This window comes from Hemicordylus capensis, chromosome 4 (genome assembly GCF_027244095.1).
Source record: "Hemicordylus capensis ecotype Gifberg chromosome 4, rHemCap1.1.pri, whole genome shotgun sequence".
Taxonomy (NCBI): domain Eukaryota; kingdom Metazoa; phylum Chordata; class Lepidosauria; order Squamata; family Cordylidae; genus Hemicordylus; species Hemicordylus capensis.
The window spans coordinates 8,294,125-8,322,017 of NC_069660.1; the positions used below are offsets into that span (position 1 = coordinate 8,294,125).

Consider the following 27,893-nt stretch of genomic DNA (forward strand, 5'->3'; position numbering starts at 1 on the left):
AGCCCTGAGACGTAGGAGCAATGGCATGTCTGCTTTCACATTCCTGGAGTGTTCAAGAAGAGCCAATGTGGGTCTCCAGGGGAATCAGGCCAGCAGCTGCCTCCAGCGCTGAGGGGTGGGGGTCGAGCTGCTCCTTCTGCCCTTGCTTCTTGCCACACTTTGTGACCAGGGCAAGGGCATGCGGAGAGCTGTGTCCGGGTGAACAGTCCCCTTGCCATGTCGACCCACATGGAATACAGCTCCTGCCCAAGAGATTGCCCCACTATGGACAGCCTGGAGAGGCAGCTGATCTGCCCCATCTGTTTGGAGATGTTTACCAAGCCAGTAGTGATCTTGCCTTGCCAACACAACTTGTGCAGGAAATGTGCCAACGATATCTTCCAGGTGAGTGATGGGCCCATTGGATCCCTGGCCGAATTCTTAACTGGAGAACCTTTTGCAAAGTACAGTATGTTGTGTCCAGGCCAGTTTCTGAATGATGCCAGGTGGCACAAGAGTTTTATGAAATCCTGGGCAAAATGCCCGCCGTCATGAGGGGGGAACTGTTGAGGAGGAGGGCCAATATTGTGCAAGGAACCGGGGTGGGGTATATTGCATTTCTATGTGCTCCATGCATAATGACACCTTGTGAGTGATGAGATCCACCCTGTTGGGTGGGGTGGGGGGAGCTACAAATTCCTATGTATGTAGGAATTTGTAGGAGAAGGGCCTTCTCAGTTGCTGCCCCGAGATGGTGGAATGTGCTCCCTGCTGAGTTACGATCCTCCCCATCTCTGGCAATTTTTAAAAAACATTTGAAAACCCTTTTTTTTTTAACCCAAGCTTTCTCAGGTTTTTAATTAAAAACTACTGTTTGTTTAATTTTATGGTTTTTACATTATTGTATTGTTTTAATTTTTATATATGTGGTGTTATATGTTGAACTGTTTTAACTTTTATATGTGTTTTAATTGTTGTTAGCCGCCCAGAGACATAAGTTTGGGCGGGGTATAAATTTAAAAGAGATAGATAGAGAGAGAGAGAATCACTATATATAATTGTTATAAAATGTACATGATTAAATGGTCATTGTTTGGATAAAGCAGATGAGGAGGAATAATTATTTTTCGTAACCCTAGAACTTGGGGTCATGCAGTAAAATTGTGGAGCAACAGATTCAATACAGTCAAAATGAAGTGCTTCTTCATGTACAAGCATGTTCATATATGGAAATCCCTGCCACAAGATATGGTGCTTGCCATTGGCTTAAATGGTTTTAAAAGAGACAAATTTATAGACGAGGAAAGGTCTATAAATGACTGTTAGTAAAGCTGGTTATATGAGCTTTCCATGCACAGAGGCTGTGAATCTCCAGATACCTCCTGCTGTGGGGCAGACTGGGAGGGCTCTTGCTTCTGTGCCCTGCTTGTGGGCTCCCTGGGGCATCTGGTTGGCTACGGGGGGGAGCAGGATCCCAGAGCTGGGGTTGGCCCCAAAGGATGGGGACCGTCGCTGAGTGCTAGACTAGAGCATTGGCTTCACATGCAGAATGTCCCAGGTTCGATTCCTGGCATCCTTCCTGCTTGAATCCTTGGAGAAGCCTCTGCCAGTCAGTGTACACAGTACTGAGCTAGATGGGCCAGTGGCCTGACTTGGTATAAGGCAGCTTCATACATTCCTGGGTTTGGTCCCATCGGCAGAACTCTTACGTCTGCCCACTTGAGTACCTTCATGTTTCTGCACAATCAATTCATGTACAGCATACAGTCCCTCCTCCTAAATCAGTTTTTAGCTCCATACTCCTGGGGCAGAGGTTCAAGACCCAACTTTCACAATTTGAAATTTAAAAGTCAGTGTAGAATGTTTAGATTTGGGGTGGGTGATATTTTTACCGCTCAATTTGAAAATGTCTGGTCCCCCACCCCGCCCCGTACCCTGAAGAAGGAAAGAAAAAACCTACCTTTTTCATTTTCACTTTGTTTCACTTCATGGTAGCTCTCGCTCTGCCAAAGCCTGTGTGTGGCTGTGTCACTTTCCCCAGCGTGGTTCCCCTGCACGCGGCCTTGGTTAGAGCCACGCCCGGGGCCGCAGTGGAGCAGGGTAAGGACCTGCTTACCTGCTTCTGAAGGGAACCGCGCCCTGCCCCACCTGCAGCTGCCTGAGCCCATTCAGGCACATCCCTAACTGTTGCTCCTTGAACCAGAGCTGCTATATGGAGTCCCTCTTTTGACATCTACATGAAACCACTGGGAAAATCATCAGATTTAGTGGAGGGTGTTATCAGTATGCTGATGATACCCAAATCTATTTCTTTATGACAATGTAATCAGGAAATGGCATAGTTTCCTTAAATTCCTGCCTGGAGGCAGCAGTGGCGCTCTTTGGACTGGACTTCCGGGCGGAGGTCAGGTCTCCTGCAGGCCTGGGAGGCCTCCAAATGCAGAGTGGTCCACTAATGTAAGTGGCAGGATTGTGCATGCAAAATGTGGTATCTCTTTGCAAGTCAGTGGGAAGTATCTTATTCAGAATATATTCTAAAAAGAGAGAGAGTTTCCAGCTTTCCCTAAGCATGTTCTGGTGTAAAAAATGATGCATTGCAGCTTATCTATTGGCAGTGGCAGAAGCAGTAGAGGCCCCTCAAAAAGCCTTTAGGTCCAGGCTCCAGAATTACATAGGTGCACCTCTGGTAGGCAGTAATGGGCTGGATGAGGGATAATAAATTGAAACTCAATCCAGACGAAATGGATGTGCCTATTGTAGTGGGGCATAACCCAGGAGAGGTAGATCTTCCTGTTCTGGGTGGGATTACACTCCTCTGGGAGGATCAGGTATGCAGTTCAGGAGTACATAGGAAGCTGCCTTACACAGAATCAGACCATTAGTCTATCTAGCGTTGTCTACATAGACTGGCAAAGGCTTCTCCAAGGTTGCAGGCAGAAGTCTCTCTCAGCCTGATCTTGGAGATGCCAGGGAGGGAACTTGGAACCTTCTGCATGCAAGCATGCAGGTGCTCTTCTCAGACTAGCCCCCACCCCTAAGGGGAAGGTCTTCCAGTGCTCACATGTAGTCTCCCATTCAAATGCAAACCAGGGCAGACCCTGCTTAGCAAAGGGGACAATTCGGGCTTGCTACCACAAGAACAGCTCCCCTCCCCGCCAAGACTGGTAGCTCTCCACAATGACCACAATGCTTTAAATAAACTTCATCTTTTTTTGGAAGAAGGCAACCTCACTTCAATAGTGCACATGCTGGTATCTTCTAAGGCTAGGTTACTGCAGTGTAAACTGCATAGGGCTGCCTTTGTATGTAGTCCAAAAACCTCCATTGGTGCAAAATTCAGAAGCCAGATTGGCCTCTGGGGAAACCAGAGGTTGGACCCCTCTGCCCATTTTTAAAAGGCCTCGAAGACCTATCTTTTTAATCAGGCATTTGGTGTTGGATTATTTTAATTGTTGCAATTTTATTTTCAAACTTTTTTTTTAAATTGTAGACCTCCTAGAAATTTTTTGAATGGGAGGTACAGAAATACAATGAATAAATAAAAATAAATCTGGCGCTCCAAGATTAGGAACCCCTCCTTTAAAGAGCATGGAAAGGTTTAATTATTAAATGAGGAGGACCACCCTGTGGCCCTGGGCCCCAGATATTTTAAGCACCTAGCCATGCCCTTGAACCATATTAATGAATTAATTTCAGGGGACTGGAAATAGCTGGTTGACAAATACGGATCTTCTCCACGTATGGTATGCCTTGCAGGAACAGGATTATCCCCTGTGCAGCCAGCTCCAGATAACGGAAGGGTTGGGCACGCTCTTATTTCCAGCTCTCCAGGGGGATGCCCTGCACCTGCTTCCTTTGCCTCATGTTTACTCTTGGCTTCTGGCCTTTGGTTTCTTGTAAAAATATAATCACCACCTTCTGGAGCCCACAGAGCTCCTCTCCTGGTAACCCCCACTGGGAGTGTGATGACCTTCAGGATGTCACCTGTTCTGAGCTGAAGATGGAGCATGTATGCTGGAGGTCCAAAGGCTTCTTTTGCTCCTAATGTATTTAGGTTTTGGAAAGATATGCTATGAGCAGCATTAAAACAAATGTTTAAAGGGGGGGGGGGGAATCAGCCAGGACTGCAGTTCTCATCATCTCCAGCCACAGTGATCGAAGGCCATTGTGGCTGGGGATGATGGAAATTGTAGTCCCACAACATACGAAGCTCTCCCTGGTGTCCCAGGTTGAGGCGGTGGCCAGATTTGCTTTTTATCAGCTTCAGCTGATACGACAGCTGCGACCGTTTCTTGAGATGAACGACCTCAAAACAGTGGTACATCTGCTGGTAACCTCTAGGCTGGATTACTGCAATGCACTGTATGCGGGACTGCCCTTGTACGTAGTCCAGAAACTGAAGTCGGTCCAGAAGGAGGTGGCCAGGTTGGTCTCTGGGTCATCTAGGAGAGATCATATTACTCCTGTGTTGAAAGAACTACACTGGCTGCAGACACATTTCTGGGCAAAATACAAGGTGCTGGTCATTACCTATAAAGCCCTAAACAGCTTAGGCCCTGGGTATTTAAGAGAACGTCTGCTTCGCCATGAGCCCCACTGCCTGCTAAGACCATCTGGAGAGGTTCGTCTGCAGTTGCTACCAACTCTTTTGGTGGCTACTCAGAATGGGCTTTCACTGTTGCTGCCTCTGGACTTTGGAATGCATTCTCTGTTGAAATAAGAGCCTTCCCATCCCTGGCAACTTTTAAAACAGCATTGAAGACATATTTATTCACCCAGACTTTTAGTTAGATTGGTGGTTTCAAATTCTAATGCTGGTTTTAAATTATTTTAATGTTTAAATGATTTTAATTGTTAATTGATTTTAATTGTTTTTATTTTGTTGTAAAACACCCTGAGCCATTTTTGGAAGCGTGGTATATAAATAAAATAAATCTGTGGACCCAAGTCGGAGGACCCCTGCGATAAACCCAGCTGCAAGTATCAAGCACCAGACAATCAAGTCTTGGGGATGTCGCCCCAGCACATATACATTTGAGGCATCCATTCTTGCCCCTGAAGATTCTATACGGAATCTAATCCAGGCCCCCACTGAATAGCTACACCAATACCCTGAAGCAGTTACTTGTCTAATCTAGTATCAAGAAACCCCTTTGTGTTTTTCAGTCTCGAGGGACAACCTTGGGGTCTGCAGGCAGGTTTCGCTGCCCATCCTGCCGCCATGAGGTGGTCCTCGACAGGCATGGCATCTACGGCTTGCAACGGAACCTACTGGTTGAGAACATCATTGATATTTACAAGCAGGCATCAGCAAGTGGGCCAGAGAGGTTTGTTACTTTCGTTCATGTCATTCTGACTTTTGGATGGTTCTCACACAACAAAATGTGCACCCATGTTTCTGTTTTCCAGGGCAGTTGGTTAGATTCTTCTGCTTAAGGACTGTGACTAGCAGCGTCTTGACCAAGGAGAGCATGTGATAGGGAATGACTGGATAGAAATGTTAGGGGTGTGCATGGCAACACTCAGACTCTAGGTCAGGGGGCAGCCACCCTGAGGTTCTCCAGCTGTTGGACTGCAACTCCCATAATCTCCAGCTGCAATTGTGGCTGAGGATGATGGGAGTTGTAGTCCAACAGCTGCTGGAGACTCGAGACCTTCCAATGGGCCACTCTGGTATAGTCACAGATATTTATAATGTTTGCAGTCACAAAATTCTTCAGTCAGCCACAAGGGGTCTCTTGTGTGCCACATTAAAAGTGCACAAACCTTGCAAGTGGCTGTATTGGCCCACTAGAAAAACCCACAAGTCGCAGTGGGGAAATAACTTTATTAGGACCAGCTAAAATGAAGCACAGCTGTGAGCAAAAAGCGTTTGCAGTCTCCAGGACTCTTCCATATGTTCTAAAAATGGGGGGGCAGTCAATATTGTCCCAGTGGCCCAGGTACAGTATCTGATGTGTAGTGAGGCAAATCCAATTACGTCTGTTACACCTCTCTACACACATCATAAGAGTTTTATACGCTGCATATTTTCAGGCACTTACACCATGCCCAGTTTTCTCTCCCTCCTCTCATCTTTTTGCTTTGCTTAACGTTTTGCTTTTATGTTGTAAGCAGCAAACTTTCTGAAGAATTTGAAAGCTTGCTGTTTACAATGTAAAGTGATTATCTTCCCCCGCCCTATAGATAGTTGCTATAGGGGCAAGATAAACATCAAATATGAACACACAGGTAAGCCTGCACAAATTATTACTGCTATGACGATGATGACTATTTATATACACCCTATATACCCCTGCTAACTGAGCAAAAAGACACCTTTTAAAGTGGTGATGCTCTTATATTTAGCAGGGGGAGAGCAGCTGGCCCTATCCCAGCCCAGCACAGCATCCCTCCAGTGGCTACTGCTGGGGTCTGCCGTAAGTTTCCTTTCAGATTGTGAGCCCTTTGGGGACAGGGAGCCATCTTATTTATTTATTTATATCTGTATAAATCACTTTGAGAACTTTGGTTGAAGAGTGGTATATAAGAGCCCCTGGTGGCGCAGTGGTAAAACTGCCGCCCTGTAACCAGAAGGTTACAAGTTCAATCCTGACCAGGGGCTCAAGGTTGACTCAGCCTTCCATCCTTCCGAGGTCGGTAAAATGAGTACCCAGAATGTTGGGGGCAATATGCTAAATCATTGTAAACCGCTTAGAGAGCTCTGGCTATAAGGCGGTATATAAATGTAAGTGCTATTGCTATAAATATTCGTACTAGTAGTAGTACTGCTTTTCAGCAAAAGTTCCTAAAGTGGTTTACACAAAAAGAATATAAAAATAATATAAAATGGTCCCCTGTCCCCAAAGGGCTCACAACCTAGAAAGAAACATAAAGGCGGACACTAGCAACAGCCACTGGAGGGATGTTGTGCTGGGGTTGGATAGGGCCAGTTGCTCTCCCTCTGCTAAATATAAGAGAATCACCACTTTAAAAGGTGCCTCTTTGCTCAATCAAAAGGGGTTATTCACCACAAAAGCGATGACTAGCCTACCTTGCCCACACTCACCTATGTAATCTATCCAATGCCTTCTTTTCCACAAAACCTTCCTGCCTAGTCACCTGTCAGCAACTGTCTGTCACTTGCTACATGCTACTAAGTGAGGAGTGGCTTACAAATCTAGGTAAAAGAGTCCCAGATAGCAGAGCCTGAAAAGTCCCCAAGAGCTTGGCAGAGCTGTTGCCAGCCAGAATGGGGCAAATGCCAGTCTGTCTGAAAGCTATGAGGGTTTTCCCTCTGCCCTACAAAGGAACACAAGAAGCTGCTTTCTGCTGATTCAGCTGACCTCTGCTCCAAGAAGCAAATATTCTCTAACTGGCAGTCACTCTCCAGAGTCTTGTATATATCCATATACCACTGGGGTTCCGACCTTGATTAGACCCCCTGATGTATGATAGACTATAACTGTCTGACTAGTCTACAATAGTTAGTCCTTGTTAAACTACAATTCCCATCATCCCCAGCCTTCAGCCATTGTGTCTGGGAATGATAGGAGTTGCAATCCGACGACACCTGGGGACTCCATGGTAGGTTGAGAATCCCTGTTGTATATGACTTTTATACCCATTTCCCTTATATGTCCCTTTCCTCCCACACGCCCATAATCAGGCCTCTATTAAAAACCGAGCACCCAACCTGCGAAGAACACGAGGAAGAAAAAATCAACATCTATTGCGTGACATGTGGGGTTCCCACCTGCTCCCTCTGCAAGGTTTTTGGAGAGCACAAGGAATGCGACGTGGCGCCCCTCTCGGACATCTACATGAAGCAGAAGGTAGGTCTGTCCTTGCTTGCAGCAGCTTACAAAGATGCCTGAGTTTCCTGCATTGATATTGGCCGCATTCGCACATAACGTGAAACTGCACTTAAATGGGACAGAGATTGGAATTCAAATGCATGAAACGAGTCACGCGGCAAAAGCGTGGCAAGGGTTTCCCTTGCCAATCTCCAGTGTGAACCTTAAGATTGCAGTGAATTTAGCTTCCCCAGCCTGAGGTTTTGGTGCGGCAGCATTACGGCTGAACGCAGATGCTACCCTAACCGTGGTTTCATGCTGTTTCTCAAACTGTTATCATCGAGAGGGTGGCCCACACCCACTTGGGCTCGTGCCCACTCCATGCCTGTGGTGCTTCTTACTGGCTACCTCTCCAAGCACTTGCCCCTCCCCCGTCTGATCTCATAAAACAGTTGCCCAGCAACTGGAAGGCCACCACGTCCCATCCCAAGATTGTAAGCCTGTCAAATGAGAAAGGGGACGTGATGGCAAGACAGGCACTCTGTGCTTTGCTCTCCAGAATGAAGCGAGAAAGATGGATGTTCACAGGCACATGCAGCCGCGGTGGCACCATAATTAGAATGCTGGGAAGGTAACATATGGCGGGGTGGCTATACCCCGGGTTGGGTTTAAAAGGCACCCCCACCCCAGGGATTATTGAATAGCTCTGGTCTATTTTTTGTCCAGTGGTGTTGAGGAAGGGGGCCCCAGCCCTTGGGTGAACATGTGCGGTCCCTAGCCTTACTCATAAGAAGAACTGTCCAGCAGGAGCAGCAATGCCTCCAGTGAAAGGAGCGATCCTATATCTGTGATTACGGATGCTGCTGTTGAGCAGACTGCTTTCTCATGAGAGTGGAGGGCCATGGGGATACCCATTCACAACTCTGAGAATAACTGTCTGGTGGAGGGTGGGGGCGGCAGGGGGATCGGGCAGATAGGAGTGTGCGAACCGGTTCGAGTGATCCGGGTTTGAACCAAACCAGCCCGCCAAAAGGGGGTGCTGGACCAAGTTCGAACCAGACTGTTTTGGGCCTGGATTTATAAGGATCCACGTATAAAGGGGAATTCAGTGAGGATTCCCTTTACAAGTAAAGGAACAGGGCAGCTTCCAAGAACTAGAGTCAGTGCTACTTACTTGAATGGTTGGCGGTGGGGGTGGCAGCAGCTCCCCACCACTCCCTTTGGCCTCCTTTGGTCTGGGTTGTCTGCAGCCTAGTTCGGGCCTTCTCTGGCCTGGTTCAGGCCTCCGCACATGCGTGGATGCCAATTTAGTGACCTAAATGAGGATGCAGATTTGCTGGGATGCAGACTTGGTGGACCAGGAAGAGGGAGGGGCTCCCCTGCCCTGAAAACAGAGGTTGGACAACCATCTGTGATGTGATTCATGGTTAGAAAAATTAACTGCAGGTTCAGCAACCTCCGGTTTCACATTACATGAGAATGTGGCCATTGTGTAAAGCCAGGACTGTGGGGTGTCCTTTAATGGGAGATGCTAGAAGCAATGCCAAGGACAGTCAACATGCAAAGTATGCATTCCACCATGGAACTGTAGCCCCTCCTAATAGAATTGATTGATTAAGTTCCGTCAAGTCGTCATTGACTCTTAGCGACCACATAGATTCTCTCCAGGATGATCTTTCTTCAACTTGGCCTTTAAGGTCTCTCGATGCATTCATTGCTGGCGTAACCAAGTCTATCCACCTTGCTGCTAGTCAGTCATCTCTTCCTCTCTTTCCTTCAACTTTTCCCAACATGATGGACTTCTCAAGGGAGCTGGGTCTTCGCATAATGTGTCCCAAGTATGATAGTTTGAGCCTGGTCAGTTGTGCCTCAAGTGGAAATTCTGGATTGATTTGTTCGTTTGTTTTCCTGGCTGTCCATGGAATTCTCAAAATACCATGATGGAATACTTACTTTAGAATAACACAGTTTCTTTACTCCAAATTAAAGCCAGTCTGAGAACCATTTAATGGTCAGAGCTCCCAATCCCTGGAGCCCTGGGAATGGCAGATCTAGGCAGGGTTCTGTTTCCCTAACAAAGAATCCTCTGCTCCCTCCCAGAACTCTTAGTTGGCAGACTCTTTGGGGAAGCCCATGGAGTTGAGCTAGTCCCCGACTGGATTAAATATTTTAGAGTAACCCTAAGAGACATCTGCCAACCTGGAGTTGCCTTTTCAGTCTGCAATCCCCCATCCAAGGCAGAGCAAAGACTTGACCTTAGTTCAATTCCATCATCTTGACTTAAGGTTGAGGTTCTCAGCCTTGGGTCCCCAGATGTTGTCATAGATGTGTGGTAAAATTGTCATCTCCACAGGCAACATGTGAAGCAATTCTCATTTTATTTTTGTCTGGCACCAAATTGTGCAGGTTGGTTGTATGTGGGAGGGATGGTGAAATGCATTCAACCCAGGTGGCAGATGGGTGCAGTCGCTGAGAATGTCTGCACTGCTCCAGCGGTGTCGTGCAAATGCCACAGCCCGCACTGCACGCCACTAATGGAAATATCTGAACCATGACCCTGTCTTTCCTATGAGGAGCTGCTGGAGCCAGCGGGACTGATACACCCCTTGGGGGCAGTATCCCCTCTAACAGGGATTCCCAGATGTTGTTCACTACAAGCCCCAGCATCCCCAGCTGCAATGGCCTTTGCCTGGACATGATGGGAGTTGTAGTCCACTACATATGGGAATTCCTGTTAGAGGGGACACTGCTTGGGGGCTGCATAAATAGCATCACCCTGTCCATTTCCCTGGCCTTGTGGTGGCTTTTATTTTGTTTGTAAGTAAAATAAGTAGTAAAGTAAGTAAAATAAAGTGTGCCCTCAAGTCGATTTCGACTCCTGGCACCCACAGAGCCTTGTGCTTGTGGCACTTGTTTGTGGCATTGGTTTTGTACAGGAGGAGTTTCCCATTGCCTCCTCCCACGCAGTGTGAGATGATGCCTTTCAGCATCTTCCTATATCACTGCCTATATCACTACAGCCTGATATAGTTCCGGCAGGGATTCGAACCGGCAGCCTTCTGCTTGTTAGTCAAGCACTTCCCCGCTGTTTCACTTAAGGTGTACATCACCCCAAACTTAGATTTTGGGGCAGTTCACAACAACTCTTCCAGCCACTGGAGGTGGCTACGATGAGTGATGCTGTGTACAGGGAGGGAAGCCCTTCTGCCTCTCACTTTGCAAATGACTGGTTTGGGGGAAAATGGGTCATCTGAAGGTCAAATGGCATGTTATGAGCTGTGCATGATTAGCACTTCTGTGCTTGTTGTTTTTTTTTAACCCCAAAGAGCAGCTGTTGGCCATCTGCATTGGGAAGATGGTGTGGGGGAAAGGGGAGGTTTCAGCCCTTTGCCCTGCTGTGTCCGCAATCCAGATGCCCTCTCCTACAGTTTTGTTTTCCTGGGAAAGGAACTTCTAGTGGCACCAATGGCAGCTTTCCTCCTGGGTGAAAAAACCAGCTCCTGATCTGGATCGGGAGTTGGGACCGTGGCAGTGGTGGGAACAGGTCCAAGCCCTTCCCATGGTCCCAGTGCACGACTTGGACCTCCAGAGCTGCTAATCATGGTGACAAACCAAGTCAGAGAAGCACTAATCTGTAGGTTGGTGTTCTTCATTGGGATGTGGCCCAAGGCAGGGCCAGTGGTAGCCCCCATTAGCCCATAGGGTAGCTCCCTGACTGGTTGTATGTTTGACCTCCCTGACTGGTTGTATGTTTGACCTACATGGAGCTTTGGCCAAAGCTGAATTCTTGGCACGGACCCCCTAGCATCATGTGGAGGTGACCATTCCCACTGTGCTTTCCCTGCCAGGGGCCCCCTTTAAGGGAGAAGGAGCCCTCTTGAGCCCCTGTGCCCTCTTGGAAGGTGTGCCCAGAGGGCTGGCTAGTGTCGCCCTCCCCAGGGCTTGCCTCCCAGAGGTCTTCAGAGAGGGCTCCATCTCTCTTAAAGGGCCCTCCCAACACTGAGAAAAGCCCCAGGCTGTGCGGAGGTTAGCACAGTGGGAAATGGCTCTCACATTGAAGGTTTCTTTCTTTCTTTTCTTTCTTTTTTGCCAAAGTGGCCCTTACTTGAAAAATAGTGACGATCACAGGCTGAGCTTGAGTCGGCCCTTTTGGTATCTGGGCAGTTGACGGAACGATGCTGTCAGTGGCAGGTCAATCCAATTCTTGAACTCTTCCCTCTAGGCAGAGCTGACAGATGGGATCGGTGCGCTCGTGGCTGCAAATGATCGGACTCAGGCCTACGTTGGTGATTTGCAAGGCACATGCAGAAATATCGAGGTAGGAAGCTCTTCCTTAGCATCCCTTTCTGCAAGACAACTCCGAGATGTTTCCACCCGCTTGAGTGTGGTGAGTCCTGATGGGACCATCCCATTCATTCAGATAACTGATTGCCTTTCAGTGATGGGATGATGGGAGCTGTACTAGTCCAACAACTTCTGGGGACCCAAGACTGGGAACACCCAATCAAAGGAATGTCATTTCCATAGAAACTGGCCATAGAAGGAACAGGCATGTTACTTGTGAATGCTGCATATATTCTACATTTATTTTTAATGGAGATTCTTTTGAGGCACCAGGACTTCACAGCTCTGGAATGCTTTCCCCAGAGAGAAATGTGACGTGTCTGCTTTGAAGCAGTACAAGGCATATTTTTTTCAGTTGTTTCTTATGAGAGAGAGAGAGAGAGAGAGAGAGAGAGAGAGAGAAGACAGATTTTAATGCTGCTGTTTTAATTTAAAATTGTGTATAGGCATTATTATATATCTGCTCTATTTTATTTTGAGGTTTTATTTATACATACTAATATATGTCAGCCAGTGCAAAAGCACTGCATTTGCGCAAATTGTGTTACACAAGAATAAACCCATTATTTACAATGGACTTACTCTTGTGTAACATCGTTCACATAAACGCAGCATATAGGCTGATATACTCTTGTACAATATACCATCCACTGCTTATTAGCCACCTGTGACTTGTTTTTAGAAAAGAGGTGGATATTTATATCTTATAATTATAATTACACACAAACACACTCACATTGTTCCTGAAGTTTGCATGATGAAAAGCCAAATAAATGAGTTTTCGGTTTTTTAAATTTTACATGGCTTATGTGCCTCTGCTAATCATAAGAAGCTGCCTTCTGCTGAGTTGGATCGTTGGACTGTATATGCAGTATTCTGTACTCTGACAGGCAGAAGTTCTCCAGGGGTCTTTCAGCTGACCCTGGAGGTGGAAGCTATGCAAGGCATTCTTCCTCCTTGCCCATAGAAACCCTGCCAAACACTGCTGGTGGAACTATGTGCTTCAGAGACCTCCCCACATGAGAATCTGAACCTGCCCTCTGCTGAGCCAGACATTGGTCCACCTAGCTCTGTATTGTCCACACTGGCTGGCAGCAGTTCCCCAGGTTTTCAAACAGTGGCTGGTATCCTGGCTAAATATACCAAAGAAAGTCATACTGAAATTTAGTGGTCCTTTAGAGTCGCTCCTGAGTAGTAATATTTACACTGGGGAGCCAGCGTAGTGTCGTGGTTAGAGTGCTGGACTAGGACCGGGGAGTCCCGGGTTCAAATCCCCATTCAGCTATGGAACTCACTGGGTCACTCTGAGCCAGTCATGTATCTCTCAGCCTAACCTACCTCACAGGGTTGTTGTGAGGAGAAACTCAACTATGTACACCGCTCTGGGCTCCCTGGAGGAATAGAGGAATACAAATATGTTTTTTTTAAAAAAAAATTCAGCAAGTTAGTCTGGATGTCACCAGCGGTCTTTTGTGGTGCTTCCAGGAGATGCTGCCAGGGATTGAACCTGAGACCTTCTGCAGGAAAAGCGGACGCTCTGCTCCTGAGATATGGCCCCTGCCCCTCTTAGTTGCCCATAATTGCCCTCCCACTTTCATGCCTATCTTGCCACTGCTAGAGAGTTGCTTTTTAAAACCAAGTTCCTATTGATGAATTTGGACCCTGTGCGGACCAGCCCCACTCTTGTAAGCTCTGATCCCAAAACCACAGCCAGCAAGACTGGTGTGGGTTTCCCGGAAGAGGCGGGTTGCCACAAATGCCACCTCATTTTGGCCCCTTGCAGTGCACTTTTTAAAGCCAAGCAAAACCATTCTCCAAGCTGGAGGACTGGGTGACAAAATGGCAAATGCAGTTCAGTGTTAGCCCATGTAAAATGATGCACATTGGGGCAAAAAACTCCAGCTTCACATATACGCTGTCGGTGACTGACCAGGAGAGAGATCTTGGGGTCGTGGTGGACAGCTCGTTGAAAGTGTCGACTCAACGTGCTGTGAAAAAGGCCAACTCCATGCTAGGGATCATGAGGAAGGGGATTGAGAACAAAAATGCTAATATTATAATGCCCCTATACAAAACTATGGTGTGGCCACATTTTGGAGTAATAGATGGGGGCTAGGGGGCACGACTGCGGGCTGAACCCGGGCCGCCACTGGTCACCCCTGGAGCATCTGCTATACATGCAGAAGACCCCAGGTTCGATTCTGATTGATTGATTGATTGATTGATTGAATTTATATACCACATACCATCAAAATCTCTAGGCAGTGTACAGAATGAAAACATAATGTAACATAAAAAATTAAAATTCATAAAAAGATAAACATCACCATAGATAAAAACACACTGAAATTTAAAAATTAGATTTCAGTTAAAAGCCTCGGGAAAGAGGTACGTCTTCAGGATCCTCCTAAAAACAAACAGAGAAGGAGAAGCTCTTATTTCAGCAGGGAGCGTGTTCCAAAGCTCTGGGGCAGCCACAGAGAAGGCCCGGTCCCGAGTTGCCACCAAACGGGTTTGCAGCAACCGTAACTGGACCTCTCCATATGATCTTAATAGGCGACAGGATTCATGACAGGGAAGGCACTCTCTTAAGTACTCTGGGGCTAAGCCATTAAGGGTTTTATAGGTAATAACCAGTACTTTGTATTTCGTTCAAAAACATATTGGCAGCCAGTGCAGTTCTTTTAGAATCGATGTTATATGCATATAGACATATGGTATTATATGGATAATCAGTGTTATAGTCTTCAGCAGCCGGACCAATCTGGCTGCCACATTCTGTACCAATTGTAGTTTCTGAACTACATACAATGGCAGCCCCATGTACAGTGCAGAACAGTAGTCAAGCCTAGAGGTTGCCAGCAACTATACCACCATTTTAAGGTCATTTGTCTCCAGAAATGGACGTAGCTGGCGTATCAGCCGAAGCTGATAAAAAGCACTCCTGGCCACAGCCTCAACCTGAGATACCAGGGAGAGTTTGGGATCCAGGAGCACTCCCGGACTATGAGCTTGATCTTTTAGAGGGAGTGTAGCCCAATCCAGAACAGGCAGATCTAAACCATCTCTCAGATCCTGACCCCCTACAGCTCTTGTTTGGATGCAACTTCAACCTGTTATCCCACATCCAGCCCAATATCACCTCCAGGTAGTCACTTAGTGGGGTCATGCCATTTCCTGATGAAGCTGGTATGGAAAAATAGATCTGGGTGTCATCAGCATATTGATAACATCCCAGACCAAACTTCCTGACGATCTCTCCCAGCGGTTTCATGTAGATGTTAAAAAGCATCTTGGATGAATCTTTTCCAGGAGATTCTTGGCGGATTCTTGGCAGAATCTCCAGGAAAAGATCTCCTGTTTTAAGCCCTGGAGAGCTGTCACCACTCATAGGCACATAGGAAGCTTCCACATTCTGAGGCATACCACTGGTCCATCTAGCTCAATATTTTCTACACAGACTGGCAGCAGCTTCTCCAAGGTTGCAGGTATGCCAGGGAGGTAATTTGGAACCTTCTGCATGCAAGCATCCAGGTGCTCTTCCTAGAGTGCCCCCTTCCCCTAAGGGGAGTATCTTACAGTGCTCATACATGTAGTCTCCCATTCAAAAGGAAACCAGGGTAGAGCCTGCTTAGCAAAGGGGACAATTCATGCTTGCTGCCACAAGACCAGCCCTCCTCCCCCACTCTGGTTAGAGAAGGCAGTACTGGGCTAGATGGACCATTGGTCTGACTCCCTATAAGGCAGCTTCCTATGCAAATTTCATTAAAAAAAAACCCTCACCAACCCACCATTTTTGGGGTAAGATTTTGGCAGAGAGATATCTGATAGTCAGCCCAGAGGATCTGTCTGAGAGTGGGGCATAAACAGGTGGCGGAATTAAGTAGCCCTAACCTAAAAACCTTTGCTTTAGCTGTTGAATTATTACGCCATTCACTGTGTGATTCAGGATGATTCAAATCTTTCTGAAAGTACTGTGGGGGGAAAAGCCCACCAAGTTGTGAATTGATTTTTTTAATTCCCCACCCCACCTCACCTCACCCCCTCAGCTGACTGTGGATAAAAGCCTTTTGTCAAAAATGAAGACAATTAAGTAGAATTGGGGGGGGGGGAGCAGGTAGGTGGGATTCAGATACTTTTAAAATTGCTGTTAATGGGTTTTTGTGTACACAAAAATGTTCATTTTAAATGTTGTTTTTTCTCTAGCAGAAAGAATACCTGTTATGCAGTTTTGAAAGAATCTCACTATCCTGGAGTGTGTGTGTGTATGCACTGTTTTAGAGAGTAGCTGAACTATTTAGAGAGTATTTAGAGTATTTAGACTAGTATTTTAACTATTTAGAGCAGCTGAACTATTTAGAGACCGTGTTTCCCCGAAAATAAGACAGTGTCCTATATTAATTTTAGCCCCAAAAAATGCACTAGGGCAATTAGCGGTACATCAGAAATTACTGCTAGGTCTTACTTTCGGGGAAACAGGGGAGTAGTTGAACTGTACTAATTTACTACAAGGGGATCAATGTTAGAAAATGCTGCTACTTATCATTCTGGTTTTTGCAGTGGAGAAAGAGTGAAATCAAATTATTAAGATTTTTCAAATAATGTGGTATTTCCCTGATGTTTAGTTTCGTAAGCTATTTCGAACTTTTCCTGCAAATATACGAATACGGCAAATATTTATATGCTGCTTTTCAACAAGTTCCCTAAGTGGTTTACATAGATATGAATGAATGAATGAATGAATGAATGAATGAATGAATGAATGAATGAAATGGCTCCCTTCCTCAAAGGGCTCACAATCTAAAAAAGAAACATAAGATAGACGCCAGCAACAGCCACCAGAGGCTGTTGGTCTTTTCCGGAGCTGAGGACAAGAGCTCCCTGGCCTGGGTGCCTCCTTTCTTGCCTTCCTCTCAGGACACACAGGTCTTTCTGTACTCCTTGGAAGGAAGGAGTGGGTCTGCCCCAGCAGTCTTCACAGGCCAGAGCTGGTCTCCATGTTATGCACTCCTGTGGCCTGTTCTTCAAGCTAAAAGAATTGTCTCCAGACCCCTTGCTTGGGTGAATTCTCGCTAAATTGGCTCTGCTCTACTAATGGGAGTTGAACTGCCACTTTTCTCCTACAGTTTACACAATCTGGATGTTGGCCATTATTTGTGCTTCTGTTTTGCTCTTAAGAGGGGGCAGTCAGGCATCTTTATTTCAATCTATGACCAGAAACAATAATATAAGCAATCACAGTCATCTACTCAAGAAATGACAAAACTTCTCAGTTATACAGATTACTAGAATCTATTAGGATCTATTTACCTAAAATCTAAATCTTCCTGTTCCAATAATTAGTTATAAACAAATCTTGTCTTAGATTAATTATGCACTTATTTCAATTAAGATATGGAATTCTCTGCCACGGGATGTGGTGATGACCACATCCCGTGGCAGAGGAGAGGAGAGCTGGTCTTGAGGAGAGGAGAGCTGGTCTTGTGGTAGCAAGCATGACTTGTCCCCATAGCTAAGCAGGGTCTGCCCTGGTTGCATCTGAATGGGAGACTTGATGTGTGAGCACTGCAAGATATTCCCCTCAGGGGATGAAGCCGCTCTGGGAAGAGCAGAAGGTTCCAAGTTACGGGCTGAGAGAGATTCCTGCCTGCAACCTTGGAGAAGCCGCTGCCAGTCTGTGAAGACAGTACTGAGCTAGATAGACCAATGGTCTGACTCAATATATGGCAGTTTTCTATGTTCCTATGACCACTAGCTTGGATGGCTTTCAAAGGGGCTTAGACAAATTCAAGGAGGACAGGTCTATCAATGGCTACTAGCTATAGGTCACCTCCATCCTCAGAGGTACTATGCCTCTCAATCCCAGTTGCAGGGGAGCAACAGCAGGAGGGAGGGCATGCACATACCTCTTGCCTGTGGGCTCTCCAGGGGCATCTGGTGGGACACTGTGTAAAAAAGGATGCAGGGCTGGATAGGCCTTGGGCCTGATCCAGTAGGGCTGTTCTTATGTTCTTAACAGGTATAGCACAAAATTTAGCCACCTTAAATGTGATTCTGGTATCCTCTCTCTCTCTCTCTCAATCTCTCTCTCATATTTATACACTGTCTGATATGTGTATCCCTATGCAGTGTACATAATTTAAAATACGAAAAATATAAAGCAGGTTAAAATAGTTTAATTATATTAAAACAAGCAATTTAAAATTAATTGATTGGTTAAAGGTCTTAGAAAACAGGTGTGTCTTAAGGATCTTTTTAAAAACAGCCAGAGATGGAGAAGCTCTTATTTTGACAGGGAGTGCATTCCAGAGCCTTGGAGCGGCCATAGGGAAGATCCGGTATTATTTTCTGCAAACAGAAAGGTGGCATTTTTTCTTTGAGATTGACCAGGAAAAGAGAACCACAGTGGAGTAATTAGAAGTTTTGTATTTCTGGATAAAGCTTACAGTTTAAAAGAACATGTTCTACCAATTCTACCACACCAGAGTTGCATGGGCACAACCTTTCATTAGAGGGAATTTTCCAATATTTCCCAAATAGCCAAATACTGGGTGACTCTGGGCCAGTCACTTCTCTCTCAGCCTAACCTACTTCACAGGGTTGTTGTGAGGAGAAACTCAAGTATGTAGTACACCGCTCTGGGCTCCTTGGAGGAAGAGCGGGATATAAATGTAAAGAATAAAAAATAAATAAAATAATAAAATAATATTAAGAGGGTGGGGCATGTGATTCCCCCTTGGACTGTGATCTCAATGAAAACCACTCCGCCAGCTCAATTGAAGCTGTGTTTAGCTGCAGGAGAGAGACTGAAAAGCCCTCTTTAGACGTTACCCAAAGGCACTCTGCAGGAGTAGATGGTCTGAAAGGAGGTTGGAAGTTCCATCCCAGCCCTATCAGCCATCCCGCTCATGGTTAGAGTGGCAATCATGTGAATAGGCGAATACGGCATCTGGGATTGTGGGTGATACCATCATGGGGGGGGGCATGAGCCTCTTGATTATACATGCAGCAGCCGGCCTCCTCTTCAGACAAATGCCACTCTAACCGTGAGCAGGGTGCTGACAGGGATAATTGGCAGAGTCAGGCAGGACTTCCAGCCCTTTTTGATTTATTATTTATTATTTAGTACATTTATACTAAATGTGCTAAACAATAATGCACAAAATGCATTTTTACCACCCTATACAAAAAGTCTCTGGGTGATTCACAATATTAAAAACCATTAAACCGTTAACATAATTAAAACAATTTAAAATACAATAAAAACGCAAACTTTAAAACTATAAACTAAAAGCTTGACTGAACAGGTTTGTTTTTAGTTCCTTCTTAAAAACATCCAGAGAAGGAGAAACTCTAATTTCATTAGGAAGCGCGTTCCAGAGTCCCGGGGCAACTCTAGAAAAGGACCGGCTTTGAGTCACCATCAACCGAGCTGGTGGCAACCTCAACCGGACCTCCCCAGATTATCTTGAGAGACGGTGGGGTTGATGAAGAAGGTGCTCTCTTAAATACCTTGGACCCAAGCCATTAAGGGCTTTATAGGTAATGCCCAGCACTTTGTACTTCGCTGGTGAATCAGCCGGAGCGGATAGAAAGCACTCCTGGCCACTGCATCAACCTGAGAAATCAGGGATTGTTTTGGGTCCAGAAGTACTCCCAGACTACGGACCTGCTTTTTCCGGGGGAGCACGACCCTGTCCAGAACAGGCACTCCTGTAGAGTGCCTTTTGGATGATGTCTGAAGTCCGAGGGCTAAAGTGGTGCCAGTACTGGCTGTTGTTTTAATGTGAAGAAGTGAAACACGGAAGCGCAAATGCTGCTTTTAGCCTCCGGTGCAGTTTGGCCCCAAACAAGCCCCCGCCCCAGCGCTATCGAACGCAGGCTAAGCTCTCCCTTTTTTGTGGGACAGGACAACTGCAAAGCTCAGAAGCAGGCCCTCTGCGAGAAGTTTGACCGCATGTGTGCCATCTTGGAGGAGAGGCGGAAGATCATGCTGCAGAGGATCATTTACGAGCAGGAGGAGAAGACCCAGCACTTGAAATCCCTTAGCAAAGCCTGTGCTGACCACATTGAATCTTCCTCCAAGCTGGTGGACGCAGCCCTGCAGTCCATGGAGGAGCCCCAGATGTCTGTCTTCGTGCAGGTGGAATTCCTGACTTCTGCTCTGGCTCTCCTGCTCACACGCTGGCTGGCCAGGGGTCTTGGAGCTTCTGGACTAGCAGTATCAGGGCAATCTGGTGCAGCTCTTCCAGGCGCCAAGGCAGGGAATCACATGTTTGAATGCCTGGCCATGAAAAGAAAGCTCCCAGGGCATAGAAAATTAGTGTGTCAGCGAGAAGAATCCTAAGATCAACTTCCACGCCTATGAACATTGGAAGCTGCCTTTTACTGAGTCAGACATGGTCAGTACTGTCTGCACAGACTGGCAGCATCTCTCCAGGGGCTTCAGACAGGAGACATAGGAAGCTGCCTTATACTGGGACATTCCATTGGTCCATCTAGCTCAGCAGTGTCTACACTGGCTGGCAGCAGCAGCTCTCTTAACATTGCAGAGAGGGGGCTTTCCCAGGTGCCAATACTGTGGGCATACAAAGCTCTCTCCCTGGAGCCGTAGCTCAGTGAAAATGCATCTTCTCTGCTTACAGAAGGTCCCAAATCCAGTCCCTGGCAGCATCTCCGGGTAAGGCTAGGAAGGACTTCTTCCTGAAATCCGGGACAGTCGCTGCTAGTAGACAATACTGAGCGATTTGGACCAAAGGTCTGGTTCTGTTTCAGGCAGCTTCCAAAGTACAGATGTGACTGAGATCCATGCTTTTGTGTGACAGCTCCATGATGCCACACCCTGGGGCTGGGGCGGACTCCAAAGCAAGCCCCAATCCTGTTCTGAAGCGGTGGATGTGGCAGCAGCATTTCTGTAGGTTTCCTCATCGTTGCAATCAAAATATCGGTGGGGACACTGAGTCCAGCAATGCTGCTTCTTAACAGTATCATGTCTTGCTTTGAAGGGCACAGCAGCCCCAGGTCACAGTTTTACGGAGCTATCATGCATCATGGCAGCTAATAGCAACAGTTCTGCATCCCAATCAGGAATGGGGCCATCGCTCAGTGGTAGAGCATCTGTTTTGCATGCAGAAGGCCCCCGGTTCAGTCCCTCGCAGCATCTTCAGCTGGGGCTGAGAGTGATTCCTGCCTACAACTTTGGAGAACCTGCTGTTAGTCAGTGTAGACCAGGCCTGCTCAACTTCGGCCCTCATGCAGATGTTGGCCTACAATTCCCATCATCCCTGGCTATTGGCTACTGTGGTTGGGGATTATGGGAGTTATAGTCCAAAAACAGCTGGGGGGCCTAAGTTGGTGTAGACAGTACTGAGCTAGACGGAGCAATGCTCTGACTCTGTAGAAGGCAGCTTCCTATGTTCCTGTCCAGTGGCGGAGGGAGGCTGGCAGTGGTCTGTGTTCAGCTGCCACCGTGGCCCCCTGTCTCCCCCCCCATGTCTGACATCAGATGCAGGGGGCGTGGTCTCCCTCCCAAATGGGGCTGCATGGCCCCATTTGGGAGGGAGATCGGTCCTTGCTGCACTGGGCAGCGCGGGTCGGAGCAACTCTCCCTGCCTTTAAAGGGTTCTTTGAACCCCTTTGCCCAAGGGTAGCTCTGCCCCTGTTCCTGTCTTGTGCCCAGAGGTGCACCTAGGTAATTTTGGAGCCTGGACTTAAAGGCCTTGAGAGCCCTGTCAATGCAAGTTAAGCATTATCCCCAAACACACAGACAATTTTTAACACCGTATTTTAAACACATTTTAATGCGACCACACCAGCCGGGACAGACTAAAGAGGATGCGGAGGGAGGAGGCAGGGGGTGTGGAGGCCCTGGTCTTCAGCCCGGATGTATAAGAGCGCCTCTGCATGTGCCCATAAAAGTTGTATTCTGTGACCTGTATAAATCATGCAGACTAGCATATATTTGCATATTATGCATAATTTGTTCTGGTTCTGCTATGCTGGGCTCTGACTCCTGCCTCTGGGGCGTTGCAATCTTGCTCAGAATTGGCTTCTGCACTTTCTAGCTTCTGAAATTCCTCTCCAGTATAATTAACAATTTCAGTGAAACATTTTCTGACACAAGTCTGAAGCAGAAATGCAAAATGGTGTTCTTAGTACTTTAAAATATCCTGGTTGTTCAGTTCTCATTCCCCTTATTTCTTTTCTCTCCTCAATCAGAATTCAAAACTTCTCATCCAAAAGTAAGTATAATGCATTGTCTTATTGCAGGGATTTCCAACCTTGGGTCCCCAGATATTGTTGGACTACAACTACCACCATCTTTTTGGCCATTGTGCCTGGGGGGTGATGGGAGTTGTAGTCCAACAGCGTCTGGAAATCCCTGTCTTTTGCACCACATCTTGATTTATTTTTATTTTATTTATTTATTTGGATTTATATACCGCCCTTCCAAAAATGGCTCATCTTGACACTTCCCCTGCACCCCGCCCTTTTGTTTTTGATCTGAAAAAGTGAAATCACTTGGCACATGATGTTTCTGATTTTTTCTTTCCCTAGGATTGCTGAGATGACCCAGAACTGCAAGCCAGACACCCTGGAGTCGGGATATGACAACATGGAGCACTACACAGTGGATTTCAATGCTGAGGAACGAGTCCTCTACCAGCTGGATTTCATCAAAGGTGAGGCCAGAGAGACCCCTCTAGAAGCCCCCATTGCCAATAAAAAGGTAAAGTTGTGCCGTCGAGTCGGTGTCGACTCCTGGCGCCCACAGGGTCCTGTGGTTGTCTTTGGTAGAATACAGGAGGGGTTTACCATTGCCTCCTCCCGCGCAGTATGAGTTGATGCCTTTCAGCATCTTCCTATATCACTGCTGCCCGATACAGGTGTTAAACATACCAGCGGGGATTTGAACCGGTAACCTCTTGCTCCCTAGGCAAGTTACTTCCCCACTGCGCCACTAGGTGGCAATAATGGACTTAAACCAGCTCAGTGCCCCCCTCCCCTGCCATGAGCTGGCATAACCGCTTTCATATGCTGACTCATGGTGAACAGTCAATGGAGGGGGGGATTCCAAGACTGGGTGGAATGATGCACTTGCACCTTGCCCCTTTTTGTTGAACATGCATAAACCTATAAAAGTTTCCTTATACTAGAATCAGGGCTGCTCAACTTCAGCCTGCCTGAAGATGCTGGCCTACAACTCCCATAATCCCCAGCTATTGGCTACTGTTGCTGGGGATTATGGGAGTTGTAGTCCAAAAACAGATGGGGGGGCCTAAGTTGAGCAGGCCTGTGATCAAGCCCATTTGTTCATTGCACCCAATCCGCAGCCCTCCTGCATTTGTTGGCTTGCAACTTCCATCATTCCTGGCAACTGGACACGGTGACTGCGGATGATGTTACCATCCAACCACTGCAGGAGGGCTGCAGTTGGAGACCCTGGCCAGCTTCTTCTTCTCAGCTGGGCCTCTTCGCAGCTCTTCAAGACCTTCTCCAGCCCTGCTACTACTTCAGTTCCTTTGGACAAAGGATACCAGGGATTGAACTTGGTGCCTTTCTGCATGCAAGGCCTGCACCCATTGAGAGACAGATGTAGTGCTCTTTGCAGCAGTGACCAATTGGCTATGGGCCAAGATAGAAAGGCCTGGCCGGCCCGGATGAGGCCTTGGAGAAGAGGTTTGTGAGATCAGCCCATGGCTTTCCAGCACAGTGCCCTCTGACAGGGATTCACAGATGTGGTTGCCTACAACTCCCAGAATCCCCAGCTGCAATGGCTTTTGCTTGGGGGGTCATGGGAGTTGTAGTCCACAACATCTGGGAATCCCTGTTAGAGGGCACAGTGCTCTCCAGGGTTTCAGGTAGGGGACTTTCACCTATCACCTGCTGCTCAGCCCTTTTCGCTAGAGATGGAACCTGGAACCCTCATGCTATGGCTTCCCCTATATGTATGGGCTACTTCACTGAGGTCTTCAGCTGGTGCACTGAATCCAGCACCTGGGAACCCATGATGGCCTAGCAATCATGGCAGAGAGCTGGGGTTCCTGGTACTCATCCCAGCAGCTCCAAACAGGCAGATGCATACAGTAAGGATCCAAAAGTGCGCCCTGTATGAGCCGTGGTGGCTAAAAGAGTTCCTGTGCATCTGAAAGCATGCCTGGGATCATACTGCTGAATCTGTCTGCAGTGATTTCTCCCTTCCCTTCCCGTTTTTTTTTTTTTTGTTTTTTTTTTGCATTTTAAATTTTTATTGACTTATACACATTCATTTCTACACATAAGTAAATATTGACTTCCCGCTTACCTATCTGCGTGGTTTACGCTTACTATACATATAAACCATTGCTATAATAATTCAAAACATACATACGCCACACTACTACTCAATTTTACCCAACCCAACCTGCTGTTATTACTGTTTCAAACCCTACTGAAAAGTCCATATTAGAAAAATAGTTATTTAAGTGAAGCAAAAATGGTTCCCAATCTTCTTTAAAACATTCCAAATTTTTGTCTCTTATAAGTGCTGTAAGCTTTGCCATCTCAGCATATTCCAAAATTTTTATCAACCCGTCTTCTTTTGAGGACATTTGAGTGTCTTTCCATTTCTGCGCATACAATATCCTAGCCGCCGTGGTTGCATACATAAAAAATGTTAAATTTCTTCTGGAGAGCTCTCTTTCAGTTGATTTCTCCCTTTCCTAGTGGAAGAAGAGCCAGAATCCATGGCAGAGGAAGGTGGGGCCTGTGGGGAGGCTGAAGACTCTTTGGCAGAATATGGGGCAGCTGCTGGGGAGGGCCCTGAAGACCCCTTTGCCTTTGGGACAGAGGAGCAGCCCCGGGCAAGAGCTCTCTTGGCGAGCGAGACGCTGAGTGGCATTGCCCATGGGGCAGATGCTCAGGTGGATGCATTCCACGATCCAGCTCAGTCTGGGACCGAGGGCCAGCTGTGGGGTACCCAGCAGGTGAGATGCTGGTCTAGAGCAATGGCGGTGGTGGTGGGGAGGGAGATAGAGCCTGCTTTGCTGGAGGCTGCAGTGGGAGGTCTAGGCTTCCCCCTGACTCCTCTCCTTTAAGGGGACTGGAATTATGGGGCTGGCTGCTTGTTATTGCAGCTGCCCTCTCATTTTCTAAGCCAGGGGTTCTCAGCCTTGGGTCCCCCAGCCATGTTCCCTCTAAGAGGGATTCCCAGATGTTGTGGACTACAACTCCCAGAACCCCCAAGCAAAAGCCATTGCATCTGGGGGATTCTGGAAGCTGTAGCCCACAACACCTGGGAATCCCTCTTAGAGGGAAGACTGGTCTCCAGATGTGGCTGATCTATAACTTCCATCACCCCCAGCCAGCCACAATGGCCTTTGCCTTCTCTGTAATGATGATGAGCAGAGTTGTAGTCTAGCATCTGGGGGCCCCGGGGGGGGAACCGAGCCAAGGCAAAATCCAGCCTCTCCCCTATAGATCTTTGGCATACCTTTTGCTTTCCCTCTGCACCTTGACTCCCTTGAGTCAGCTGGAGCTGCTGTTTATTGTCTGGATGTCCTTCTGCAAGTCATCAGAGCTTCGTGGGTTACACTGAATGGTGTACTGTGCAGGTGGCTTTGTGGGCTACCTGGCGTTAGATGTTCCCATCCTTGCACAGAAGGTGGGTGAGCCACCGTGCCCTGACCCCTCCCAGCCTATCCGTCTTACTGTATACCCAGCTTCCTGATCTTCCCATGGTCCCTCAGGACAGCTCTTTCAGTGCTTATGCAGTGCTGAATCATGTACAAGCCAATGACAATTATCTCGGTGTGATTCCGTTTCTGCATTGCTTTCCCTATTTAAAAATGCATTAAAAATTATAAGCTGAAAACAAGTTAAAACTGGTGTTCTCGACCTTGGGTCCGCTGATGTTATTGGGAGGAGAGCTGGTCTTGTGGCAGCAAGCATGACTTGTCCCCTTAGCTAAGCAGGGTCTGCTCTGGTTGCATATGAAAGGGAGACTTGATGTTTGAGCAGTGTAAGATATTCCCCTTAGGGGATGGAGCCGCTCTGGGAAGGACATGTAGGTTCCAAGTTCCCTCCCTGGCATTTCCAAGAAAGGGCTGAGCGAGACTCCTGCCTGCAACCTTGGAGAAGCCGCTGCCAGTCTGGGTAGACAAAACTGAGCTAGTTGGACCTATGTTCTGACTCATTGTATGGCAGTTTATGTTGCTATGACTACAGCTCCCATAATCCACAGCATACAATGGTTGAAGGCCATTGTGGCTGGGGATTATGGGAGTTGTAGTTCAACAGTTTCTGGGGACCCAAGTCTGTGAACCCCTGGGTTGAATGGTATCCACTCATGGGCTAGATAGCTGCTTTTAAAGATGTTGCAGTTTTGGACCCAAGGGCTGGTTCTTTTAGAAGAAACCTAGATTTGCTGTGGTCTTTCATGTTCTCTTCTTTTCTCTTCTCTTTCTCTCTGTTTTTGAGTTAGCTGGATGGAGAGCACCATGTCACTGGTTCTGATCCATCTGTATCCCTGACAGAGGGTGCCTTGCGACAACCCAAAATGGAGGGCGCTTCTGGAGAAGCCTTCAGCACCATGGACAGCTCAGCTGAGACTGAAGAGGGTGGTGGACTCAGCAGCAGCATAGATGGCGAAGCTGGGAATGCCCTCCTCCTAAACAGAATGGCTTCTCCTCCTAGTCGGGTCAGTCAGGTCAAACAGGCTGATGCTGTTTGTGGTCACTGCTGTACTATTCACTGAAATGCCTATGAGAAACAGAATGGGGTCAGCTCACTAGAGCAGAGGTGCTGAGGCCCCTATGAAAAGGTGTGTCTCAATAGTACCAGGCGTTTCGGGTATGTCTCCTTGTGTGTGCTGCTTCTGGTATCATGCTCAGTTTGAACATGAATGATAAGAGTTGCTCGGTTCCTCAGGTCCCTTGCACATAAAGGGCAATATTCCTTGATCTGTAGTCTTGGGTCTCCTACCTACCCTTTCGTAGGATTCTCCCATAAAAACAGCTCTGCCAGATCAGGCCGAAGGCCTAGCCAGTCCAGCATCCTGTTTCACACTGTGGCCTAGCAGATACCTCTGAGAAGCCCACAGGGAAGAGCTGAGGAAATGTCCTCTCTCATGCTGCGACTCGCCAGCAACTGGTATTCAGAGGCCTCTTGCCTCGGAGGCTGGAGGTGGCCTATAATCACCAGAATAGTAGCCATTGATAGATCTGTCCTCCATGAATATATTTATTTATTTATTTTTACATGTATGTCCCGCTCTTCCTCCAAGGTGCCCAGAGAGGTGTACTACATACTTGAGTTTCTTCTCACAACAACCCTGTGAAGTAGATTAAGCTGAGAGAGAAGTGACTGGCCCAGAGTCACCCAGCTAGTTTCATGGCTGAATGGGGATTTGAACTCGGGTCTCCCCAGTCCTAGTCCAGCACTCTAACCACTACACCACGCTGGCTAAACCCCTCTTAAAGCTATTCAGGCTGTTGGCTGTCTCCACATCTTGTGGTAGAGAATCCCATAGACTGATTATGCACTGGGTGAAAAAATACTTCATTTTGTAGTTCCTAAATTTCCTGACAGTCCCATGCGATGACCCCTGGCTCTAGTGTTGTGAGAGGGGGAGAAAAACTGGAGAGACTCCAGCTGGCCACCCCAGACATATATCATAACCACCTGGGGCTCTTCCATGCCCTCACTTCAGACCCCATTGAGAGACTACATTGTGCCCTTTGCAGCAGTGATCAAACTTTCTTTTCCTTGCTTGGTTCAGAAACTTTGTCGGGTCTGCCTTTCCTTGTAATTGGCTCC

General features: G+C 47.2%; 1 protein-coding gene across 1 annotated transcript in view; it reads left to right on the forward strand.

Annotated features, from left to right (window-relative positions):
• The first annotated feature begins 216 nt into the window (after window positions 1-216).
• Window positions 217-27,893, forward strand: part of LOC128353008 (tripartite motif-containing protein 54-like) — a 30,702-nt gene continuing 3,025 nt past the window's right edge. The window contains exons 1-9 of the mRNA XM_053313653.1: window positions 217-384; window positions 5,146-5,306; window positions 7,628-7,793; window positions 11,977-12,072; window positions 20,008-20,241; window positions 22,317-22,339; window positions 22,656-22,780; window positions 24,804-25,063; window positions 26,560-26,775. Of these exons, the coding sequence (XP_053169628.1) occupies window positions 217-384; window positions 5,146-5,306; window positions 7,628-7,793; window positions 11,977-12,072; window positions 20,008-20,241; window positions 22,317-22,339; window positions 22,656-22,780; window positions 24,804-25,063; window positions 26,560-26,775 (1,449 nt within the window). The remainder of the gene's footprint in view (window positions 385-5,145; window positions 5,307-7,627; window positions 7,794-11,976; window positions 12,073-20,007; window positions 20,242-22,316; window positions 22,340-22,655; window positions 22,781-24,803; window positions 25,064-26,559; window positions 26,776-27,893) is intronic.